We start from the raw sequence: 11,575 nt of genomic DNA on the forward strand, positions 1-11,575 counted from the left end.
TATTTGGTGTTTTACCAAATGCCTCTGCTCCTGGAGTCATATGATTGCATGCAACTCAGGTTTCTTTTTAAAAAAAGCAAGTTGTAACCATTCAGGTTGCAGAGAAAAGCTTGAAAATGTGACCTGAGCGTAACACTAAAGGCTCAGAAACCAGAACAAATAAAAAGAACCCAAGATTTATTTTTAATGTCTCATGAATTTTAAGCCAGTCTCATGATTTTTTTTCACGGCCTTACTCATGAATCTTGAACGTTCAGTGATGGAAATGCTGCAGTTGTGTTGTGTTTCCACCAACAGCAGAGAGGCAAATGTTGCATTTTTGAAATAAAACATTTTAATTCCTAATAGGTTTCTGTAAGATATTTTATTTTTATAACCATAGTGACTTATAGATGTTTTCTAAGTGTCTCATTTATTAATCAGGGAATGTTCTACCATATTTATGAATCAGATTTTAAATCAATTCACAGTATTTAAGCAGATCACTTTTTCTTTCAATGCACTGAATAATGATTGATGGTGAAGGTATTTCGAAGTTGTCAGTAGCTGTGGCTGGAGGAGCGAAGGTTCTTACTGCAGATAGTCATTAAGGGCTAGATTTTTCCAAGGCCTCAGCATCTCTCAGTTGGGGCCAGATTTTCAGAAGTCAATATTCATAAATGGGATCAGATTTTCAAGAGACACCTGGCCACAAGTGTCATGATAGGAGCTGCTGGATGCTGAACGCTTTTGAAAATCTGGAGCTTATTTATGTGCCTAAATGGGAAATTCGCTCTTCTGAAAATGTGGTCCCAGTTGTGGGTGCTGAGCACTTAAAAATTGCACTTTGAACTCTTTTCAAAATGTGGTTCCAAGTACCAAGAAATGCTTAGTCTGGCTGGTACAAACGATGAGATATAACACTTAAAGAAAGTAGCAATTATATTTTGTGTAGAAATAAACAGTCTGTTGCCAGGAACATGGGTTCGGTTTAGAAACATGAGAACTGGCTCATCTCCCCCAAGTTTTACACCCATCTGACTCAAATGCTGTTGTTGAAATTATTCTTGATTTACCCTGCGAGAACAGAATCAGGCCCCATGTCTCTTCTTAGCCCTGAAACCACTACAATAAACACCACGAAAGCAGAGATTGCTCTGTTCCATTCCAAATACTTGTTAATGTAAATGTTAGTGTTATAAAGTTCACATTAACACATCATTCCTGACTGAGAAAGCACTTGCACTGCAGTGTGGTCACTTGTACCTTTGCTTTGGAAACATTTACATATCCAAGATGTGTGAGAGGATTCCACTAGCCAGTTTCTCTCTCTCTCTCTCTCTCTCTCTCTGGCCTGGTCCACACTAACCCCCTACTTTGAACTAAGATACGCAACTTCAGCTACGTGAATAACGTAGCTGAAGTCGAAGTACCTTAGTTCGAACTTACCGCGGGTCCAGACGCGGCAGGCAGGCTCCCCCGTCGACTCCACATACTCCTCTCGCGGAGCAGGAGTACCGGCGTCGATGGTGAGCACTTCCGGGATCGATCCCAGAAGATCGATTGCTTACAGCCGGACCCGGAGGTAAGTATAAACCTACCCTCTAACACACACATATCCACCCACCCACCATTTTTCATGCACTGTTAGTACTTTAAATTGCTAGCTCTGTGTTGGATTGTTTCCTTAAACACAGGCAAGGGCGTAAGTATCATGGTGAGCCCTGCTCTGGGAATGATGACATGTTACATTCATATAAGCCTTTTCATTCTGAAGAGTTCCTATGCACTTTACAAATACATCTAGAGAGGGGGAGAGAGGAATATCTTTACCCATCACTGAAATGCAGCCACCTCTGCAGAGGAACAGGGCAGCTGCTTAAAACAATAGGTTAGGACAAGATGTGAAGAAGAATATAGGATCCATCATGTCTCCTTCTGTTTTCATCTTCCCTTCCCTTTTGCCCTCCTGTTGCTGCTGCTCCCCCCAGCTCTAACTATACTCCTCACCCTATCTTCTCCCCATAAATCCACTAATCCTCATCTCAAGAGGCATCTGCCCAAGCCTTGGCCTTCCTGCCCTCCTTCTCACCTTTGTCTCCTCCCTTTCAGACTTCACCCCCATGCCTCCACCCTTTGTTCCAGCTGGAACAGCCACTCCACCTCAAAGACCATCACTACCATCCATGACCTCCTCAGCTCTCCCTCCCTCCCTCTCCTGGCTCCAGCTGAAACCTAGATTCCCATGTCCCTGCGGCCACTGTCTCTGCAGCATTTTTGCACACTCCCTACCTTGATTCATGACAAAGAGCCATGGCAATGGCACAGGGCTCCTCCTGTTTCCACCTCTAGGTCCTTCCTCTTCCCCCTTCTCACTCATTGTTTTCTAAAGAACTCTCCATCCAACTCTTCTCCATTTGTCCCTCCATGTAGCCATCACTTATACCCAGCTGACTCCCTGCCCACTTTTCCGACACTGCCTCTTGCCTCTCCTTCCACTGCCCAGTTTCCTGCCCTCAACCTTGGTGGTTTCGGCTCCCAGGTTGATGTCCTGTCTGATCCATTAGATCCTGACTCCTCACCACCTAATTTGATTTCATCTCTCTGACCAAAGTGGCTACCTACTCAAACTTCTCACTAAACTCTGATGCTTAGTGTGGCTGCTTCCTCTCCTGACCATCATCTCCGCTCCTTCAACATTGCTCATGTGCCCCTCTCTGACTCTGCAACTGACTAACCGTGCAGCCTTGGGCAAGTCACTTAACCTCTCTGTGCCTCAGTGTTCACATCTGTAAACTGGGCATGATAAAACGTCTCTCCCTCCCCGGAGTGTTATGAGACTCAGTTCATTAATGTTTGGAAACGCATTGAGATCCTTGCTTTAGAGGTACCAAGTATTATTATTATTATTTAGAACTGATCCCTCCTACCTGGTGACATCTGATAAGATCACAGGCTGAGGGGGATGCAATAAAGGGATTACTCCAAAGTAGGCTGATGGAAACAGGCTTATGTTGCCTGGTGGGAACTCATTTGGCGTTAGCATGGGCGGTGCCAGTACAGAATGCAAAAGGGCCTAGAATAGTGCTGAAGACTGAGCTACAGAGCAATCCCAGGTGCTCTCCAGAGCTGATATACTGTCACAGCAGTTGAGCCTATTAGTATTCAAGTCATGATATGCCTCACTGGTTTGTAGCCCAGTGTAGGATGCTCTTAGGTATCCAGGAGGAGCTTTTTTGACTCAGAACCAATCTTTCCATCGGTGGAAGATGCAATCTCGCTTCCTTAGGGTTTTCGTTGGTATAAATTCAGTGGCCAGGTTCAAATTTGCAGGCAACACCAATATCTGAGGTGTGCGGGGGTGGAAGTCACCAAAACACTGGTGGACAGAGCCAAACGGCTCAGGAAGCTGCGCCGTTTAGCACAGTGGAGGCTGCTGGCTACGAAAGGCAACTTGGGGTGAATAAATGGCTTGTCTATTTTATCCCCTCTTGATCTTATTTCCCCATGTAACTAAGCTCTAAGTGCCACAGAGAGTGCGTGGAGCTGGGGCTGGGCACAGAGGTGCTCACAACAGGACCTGTATCTCTTTCAATTTAGTCCACCTGATGAAAAATCCCCCCCATCAGACTTGCCGATTTGAAATGCTTGTCAGCCCTGGAGCTGGGATAAATCCGTTGACTGCCTCTCAAGCTGGCAGAAGGAAACCTGTCCCATGAAGAAACATCTGATGGAAGCAAATAGTTTTCCTGTTTATCTTGTCTGGTTCCCCTTCCACTGTCGGGACTCATTTTCCATTCATGCCCGAGTCTTACGTAGCGGCGGCAAGGAAACGTGATTTCAGAGCTAGAGTAAATGCCTGGGGCAGGGCATCTGCTTATATCTCTTGCTGCGTTTTGCCAGTGAAGTTCCAGCAATCAGCATCATGAAACTCACTAACTCAAGCAGGCCATGGAAAGCCCAAAGGAATTACATTCTACTCAGATGTGTTGCATTGCATTTGACACTCAAAGGAATTTATGAGCACAGCTCCTATTTGTGCCAAGCAGAGTGATAAATAGCCCTCTAGCGTGCACGAGTGCTGCATTCCAGTCCTCCCTGTAGTCATTTGCACTGACAGGCACAGCTAGACTCAGAATGAAAACACGCGCAGGTGGGGGAAATTTTTAAAAAAACCGACAAAAGAGTTTAGAGAGGAGGAAAAGAGGGGGTGGGACAGCCTGCACTCTACAGCGCAGGATGATCTGTGAAAATGAAAAGGGGAGATGGGTATGTAACCAAGGCTGGCTGCGGAAATGATTGAGTTGATGCTATAGCTACTCCCTTCATTTGGGTCCTGATAAGGTCATTAAATGTTAGTAAACGTTGTACACACACAAACTGCTGAAAAAGTATTTCCACTGATAATCATCGACCTTTACAGCTAGGCAACATAAAAAAAAATGCTATTTGAGAACTTTAAATTAGAGTTTGCTTTAAGGATATTTATATATTTGTATATTTTGACATGATGTTGACAGTTTTTGTTTTACTAGTTAGAAAGCTTTAACTTTTTGAATCTCAACATCTGCCATCATTAAATAATTATTGTCTGTACCCTCCTGTAATTTCCTGCAACTGTAAACATGGATAAAAATCTAAAAAAAAAAAAAAAGTTTAAAAGTAAACATCCATATTATCCCTCAAAATTATATATAAAAAAAAAATACAAACTGAATTTTGCCACGGCTAAATATTGTTAATATGGAGAAAGAAATACACCTCAGAGCAGCCAGGGTACAGGTTATAATTATCCAGAACCCTGCAGCCTTCGTGGGTTACCTTGATGAAAAGTAATTAAGAGGCTAGCCTTTCCTGTCATGTGACTGTATGCAGGGATATACCCGTTTGCGTTCTGAACATGGCAGTTTCTTGTGTGTGTGACTTTTAAAACTTGTCTGGCTGCTCCCCTATAGCCAGTCCAGAGAAGAGGACTATTGTCTGTAAAAAAAACTGTGCATGTCTTAGGCAAAATAGTGTTGGTCAGAATGAGGTGCGGGAAGCACACATGTTGGAGTCAGGGATATGGTGGAGGGGAGAGTGATGTCTCCAGTACCTCTCTTATCTGGCTCCCACAGAGCTCTGCACAATCTGCAGCATGCTGCCTATTCTTTCTCAGCCTGTCAATGAATACAGCACTGCATTGCCTCTCTCGTCTCCCATGTGTCTCTCTGCTCTTCCTCCTCCCCCATTAGGTTATGACTTTGCAGCCGTGTTGGAGTGGTTTGCAGAGCGGGTCGACCGCATCATTCTCCTCTTCGATGCCCACAAGCTGGACATCTCAGACGAGTTCTCTGACGTCATCAAGGCGCTGAAGAACCACGAGGACAAGATGAGGGTGGTGCTCAACAAGGCTGACCAAATCGAGACCCAGCAGCTGATGCGCGTATATGGCGCCCTCATGTGGTCCCTGGGGAAGATTGTCAACACGCCCGAGGTGATCAGGGTCTATATTGGCTCCTTCTGGTCCCATCCGCTGCTGATCCCTGACAACCGCAAGCTGTTTGAGGCCGAGGAACAGGACCTGTTCAGGGATATTCAAAGCCTGCCCCGCAATGCAGCCCTGCGGAAGCTGAACGATCTCATCAAGCGGGCACGGCTGGCCAAGGTGGGTCTTGCCAGAGAAACTCAGCCTTGTAGAGTTTACGGTGGGGAGGATGGAGGAGAGGTCTTGGCTATTTCAGCTCACTGGGTCATAGCCACTGTCCATCATGTTGCACGGGGGGGGGGGGGGGGAGAAGGGGGACTGTGTATATGAAAAAACAAATGTCCCAGCAGCAACTAGCCCTTGTTGCTGTACCCAGAGGTGCTGTTATAATAATGTGTGTGGGAGTAGGGTGAAGCAAAAGCAATCATATCAGGGAGGCTGTCAGCACAAAGTGGCAGGCGATGGACACCATCTCTTACAGTCTCTTTGCTTTAAAGTAGCAACTTTAAAATTCATCCCGGATCACCAGACTTAATAAAACACATATCGGCGCTTGGTCAGTTCTGGGCCTTTGGCTTCCAATTTTGAATAGTCTTAACAGAGCAAATCTGGCTCAGAGGAGACCCACAAGAACAATGCACACTGGAGAAGGAGATATAGTGCAATTCACGGAAACTGCTAGATCATACTTGAGCTTAGTAGCAGCCTGTGGAAGAGTTGCTCAAAGCAAGTGGTGGAAACCCACTGGAACTATTTGAACTGGGCCGAATGTAGCTCTTGAGAATATACTGTAGGGCACAGTCCTGCACTAGCTGAAAGAGGGACCAGGTGATACTTCAGGCTTTTGTATCATATCTGGACCAGCATAACACACTATTAGGGGAGGAAATAGAAGGATGGCCTCACCCAGTACTGTAGGTCAGGTTAGCAATGGAGGCACTGAGACAGATTCTGCCCTTAGTCACATTGATATAAGTCAACATCAGTGGAATTAGTTCCCTTGGGTCGGCAGAATCCTTGCACATAAGATATTCATTTTATGTATTCAGATTAAAGTCAGCCACACAGAAAGTATGAATTTTAAGATTAAACTCTAGCTAGATCCAAAGTGCATGATGTCTGCTAACCCAAGTGGCATTGCTAGCTGGAAGGATGCTTTGTCCTGCAGGGAGGTGTAAAATTAAACAAAACGATTCCCCGTGACAGGTGACTTTCAAACACATCTCCCAGCATGCACAGTGTTCTTGTGTCAGACCAATCAGGACGCACAATTCAGAATGGTATGTGTTGTGCAGCAGTGATAACCAGCAAGAGCAGGCAGAGAGAAAGAGCTCAGTGAAGGGGAAGGGAGAGAGGATAGAGTTTACTCCGAAGCTTGGATGCATGAGTACCACCTGCTGGAGATCATGTTCAGCTGTACCCATTAATGCTCTTCTTGGTCTTCTTTCCCATCTCTTTTTTATGCCCGTCAGGTCCATGCCTACATCATTAGCTCCCTGAAGAAGGAAATGCCATCAGTGTTTGGTAAAGACAATAAGAAGAAGGAGCTTGTGAACAATTTGGGGGAGATTTATAGCCGGATCGAACGGGAGCATCAGATCTCACCAGGAGACTTCCCGAATCTCAGAAAGATGCAGGTAAGTGCTGGAATAACAAGGCTGGAGCATTGACCAGCTGTAGGGAGTCAGTCAGAAGCAATGCTGAACTGATGCTGTTACAAGTGTGTCAGGACTTTTGTAAGGCAGAAATGAAACCTGTGTTATGTCCAGGCTATATTTAGACATAGATATTTCAACAATGGCAGGTTAACGCCCTCGCGAGAGGGAAGACTCCTTCACTTGAGTCTATGGCACAAACAACTCTTACAGTGAGTTACTTAGCTCCTTCTGCCTTTTATTTCAGACCTCAGACTTACAGCTTTCAGGACCAGCCTGGCCTCACAAATGCTACTAATGTAATATTTATAATATTCTGTATTCAAATAGGGGCTATTTTTTTTTTTTGCTCTCTACTCCCTTGCTTGTTTATTTCTGGCAAAGAAAGACTCCTGTAGAGGAAGAGGATGTGACAATTAAAGTATCCCTCTGTGTTTTTAAAAGGACAAGCAGGTTTTCTGTGCTACACATTTGGGGCCTGCGCCAACGGCCATGTAAGTCAATGGGAGCCTTTCCATGACTTCAATGAGTTCTGGATCAGGTCCTCGTGTAGTGTATGCTAACCATATTGGAGATGTTCAAACCACCGGCTGGCTTCAATCCAGGCTGCAGCCTGTTTCCAGCGGTTGCATAGTGAAGATTATTACCACATTTTTATGGAGCAGATGGAATCTGCTGTTCTTTTAAAGAGGAGGAAAATACTCTTAAGTCCTTAAGAGCCAGCTGGAGGATCTAGTTCATTAGTTGTTAAGATGTGAATTTTATACCACTGTTAGGAGTAAATGGATGCTGTTTAAGAAGGAAGTAGAGGTTGAAGGATAAAGATGTAGGTCACTTGACTTCTCTCAGTAGAGGATGAACTAGTAACACTTGCTCTAAGCACTTTTACTTAGCTGTGAAAAGTCGGGCAGTCGAGTTTGTCACATCAAATAAGGCCAGAACGCAGGTGCAGAGAGTGACTGGTATCTGATGTGTCAGAGGAAAACAAGTATACACTCCACCATTTGTGCAATGCTGAGCTTAAGGGGAACCTCCCCCCCCCCCCCTTATTCTCATGGGCAATCAGTTTATGCCCTGAAGTACAAGGGGTAGAATGAAATTATAGCTCACGTCAGGCACTTTCTCAGTTTGCTCCATAAGATAATGGAGAGGGGCGCTCGTGCATTTTTAAAGGAAGGATTACTCCTGAAATGTCACAGTTGCTTCTAAAACTATTTGGATGTAGACTGAACCGTGCCTCTCTTTATTGTAATATGAGATAGTACATTCCCCTGTAATACTAGGGTTGTATGTCCCCACACAGTAATATGGAGTAGTACATTCCATAGTACATGCCATAAAGTACTGGCCTCTTTTTGATGTCTTGAAATTGTGGTTCATGATGGCTAAAATCAAAGCCATATAAACAAACAATTCTTATGGCCCAGCAGTGGCCTCCCTCCTCTGTGGAGCATGGGTATGGGAGCTCTGCTGTGCAGAGAATCAGAGAGACCAGCTGGGGTGTAGCAAGCCATGCAGAAGTGCTCTGAGACGCAGAAGCAGATGTTGGGCTGAATGGGTCAAGGAGTCATGGCTTGCGGGGAGGGTACTCTGCATAGTACTACTTGTGCCTGCTTTTGGCAAGAAGGTTCTATTCCTGGTCCTTATGTAAGTCTCTGATCCTCTCTGCACCTTGTCTCTCCCCATCTATAAAACGGGGATAATAATCTTTACCAAGGGTTAAAGTTGATTGAAGCAGGAGTGAGAGCTTTTGCCACACCAGCCAGGAAGGAAGGGGTCTGTCTACCTACTGCTCTTTTACCAGCACCAGCAAAGGGGACAAGAGAGCTCTCCCTTTGCTTTTGGCAGAGGAGGGGGAGCCGTGTTCTCCTCTAGTCCCCCTCACTCGAGTCCCCGATCTTTACCCACCCCCCTTTTTGAAAGTGCTTTGGGATCTGTGATAGAAAAGAGGTGTACTGAGCGTTGCTGTTGTGTCACCTCCTGCCCGGCAGCCTGGCTAAATCTTACTAATGCTTGCAGTTTACCCTCTCTTTGTTGTTGTCCTGCTTTAAGGATCAGCTGCAGGGTCAAGATTTCAGCAAATTCCAGCCACTGAAGAGTAAACTGCTGGAGACAGTGGAAGACATGCTGGCCAATGACATTGCACAGCTCATGGTGCTGGTACGCCAGGAAGAGTCCCAAAGGCCCATGCAGATGGTGAAGGGAGGTGCCTTTGAGGGCACCCTGCATGGCCCATTTGGACATGGCTACGGCGAAGGAGCGGGAGAAGGAATCGATGATGCAGAGTGGGTGGTGGCCAGAGACAAGCCCATGTACGATGAGATCTTTTACACGCTGTCGCCCGTCGATGGTAAAATAACTGGGGCCAATGCCAAGAGGGAGATGGTGAGATCCAAGCTGCCCAACACCGTGCTGGGTAAGATATGGAAACTGGCTGACATCGACAAGGACGGGATGCTGGATGATGAGGAATTTGCCTTGGCTAATCATCTCATTAAGGTCAAGTTGGAAGGTCACGAGCTCCCAAATGAACTTCCTTCCCATCTCCTCCCTCCATCCAAGAGGAAACTGACAGAGTGAAAAGAAGGTCACCGGAGAGACACAGGAGGAGGGGGAAAGAGAGAAGACCCAGAGACACGTTTACTTAAATTATACCTTTAGATGTGAGATCACGTTTGGATTTATAACAATTTTAATGTACAAAGGAAAACCTAAAGCAAAACAAAAAAGCTCTGCCCTTTCTCATAATAACATGCAACTAACTCTTCCTATGTAATGTCCTTGCTTCCTAATGTGTAGTCTGTAAAGATGAAGGGAAAGGAAAAGCTTAGAGGCAGTGGCAGAAGTTGACAGAAGGGGATGGAGGGAAGAATCAAGTAGGCTGTGTCTTCTGGGGTTGGATTAGGCACAAGTTATCTGAGGATAATCTCCAGAGTCATTCCTGAACTTCATCCACACTATTTAGTTGGGTTCAGACGCAGCCTGAGATTTGTGAAATTCCTGGTGGGAAAGGAGAAGCAACACAAAAGTCCCTGAGCTGCAGATCAAAGTAAAAGACCACATCACCGTTAGTGATGAGCCCCCACAGAAACCCCAGATAAAAGCCCTCATGGACAGGGTCTATAGAGGTGTCTGCAATCTGGATCCAGATCTAGTTATGAATTTTCCAAATGGCCCTTGTCATTAGGGCGGGCTCAGCCAAAACAGCAGATCTGAACACACGCAAACTTCATTGCTTTTGAAATCTGGATCTGAATTTGGCAGCTTGAATTCCTCTAACCACAGTGGGTCAGATCCAACAAGCTACTGAGCACCTGTATCTCCCATTGACACCAGTGGGAGATTCCGACTCAGGGCATGGCCAAGCAAATGATAATACAACCCACAGGAAAACAAAGAAGGAGGGGACGAAGGCATGGAGATAGTTGAATGTTTAGAGGCAGAGATCAGATGGTTTAGAGGGGAGGAATTTCCCCCGCTTCATCATCCTCAAATAATCCACTGAATGTGTCATACGGAACTGCTCAGTGTTTTCCTCTTCTGAAAGCTTTCTGGACAATGGATGGTATTTATCATTCCGAGAAAGTGATATGTTTACCTGTTATCACAGAAGTGTGTACAATGAAAACCGCAAGCTCATGTTCTTATCTTATAAAAAAAAATCCAACACTGTCAGATGAATCATCTATTATCAAGAGTACAGAGGCACCATGTAGCAGTAGGAAGGGCTTGCTGTATTTTCTGTGTCCTTGTGAGCAATAGCCTGGATACCGGTAATGAGCCCTTGCTTAGCCCTCAAACAATTACTCTTTATTCCATCCAGAACTTCCATCCTGAGCCAAGAAATGTCCAACTCTTCCTTTCATTCACTATGAAATTTCTGATTTCCGGGGATTTTACTTTGGTAATAATCCCTCCATTTTAGATTTGTTTCCCCCCTCGCCCCTTGTACTTTTTTCATTTGGGACGGGGTATGGCTCCACTTCTTGTTGTCACTTGATATATGCTGAGCTCCTACTGTGATGAAAAAACCAAGACAAGCATAACTTATTTTATATCTGTGTTGATATTATATAGAGAAATATATTCTATGTATGTAGGATGTGCTTACTGCAGTGCATTTATCTTTTAAAAATTAATGCATTAACCTTTTTGTACCCTGGTCCTAAAATATTATTAAAAAAGTTAAAAAAATAAATAAATCAGGACTGTTTCTTTCTCTATTCCCTTATATAGTGGAATAAAATATCAGTGGTTTCTTAAAGAGACCCCTGTTCCTACCTGGAGGCTACAATAGAAGCAAACCATTCCAGGTACCATCTGTATTGCCTGTGTACAGAACAACCTTATTGGCTTGTGTTGGCTCATGGTTGGTTAATATCTGCATTAAAATTTCCTGCTACTTTCTGGGACTCTAATCATAATCACAGGTGTAGCTTCACTGGAGCCAGTGAAATTGCACCCAATATTAATT

The 11,575-nt window shown here is 44.8% G+C and overlaps 1 protein-coding gene across 2 annotated transcripts in view; it reads left to right on the forward strand.

Annotated features, from left to right (window-relative positions):
• Window positions 1–11,303, forward strand: part of EHD3 (EH domain containing 3) — a 38,183-nt gene extending 26,880 nt beyond the window's left edge. For both annotated transcript variants that reach the window (XM_005289549.5, XM_005289548.5), the window contains 3 exons: window positions 5,214–5,626; window positions 6,919–7,083; window positions 9,154–11,303. In XM_005289549.5, the coding sequence (XP_005289606.1) occupies window positions 5,214–5,626; window positions 6,919–7,083; window positions 9,154–9,681 (1,106 nt within the window). In that variant the 3' untranslated portion in view covers window positions 9,682–11,303. The remainder of the gene's footprint in view (window positions 1–5,213; window positions 5,627–6,918; window positions 7,084–9,153) is intronic.
• The last annotated feature ends 272 nt before the right edge of the window (window positions 11,304–11,575 follow it).

This window comes from Chrysemys picta, chromosome 3, assembly GCF_011386835.1.
Source record: "Chrysemys picta bellii isolate R12L10 chromosome 3, ASM1138683v2, whole genome shotgun sequence".
Taxonomy (NCBI): Eukaryota; Metazoa; Chordata; order Testudines; family Emydidae; genus Chrysemys; species Chrysemys picta.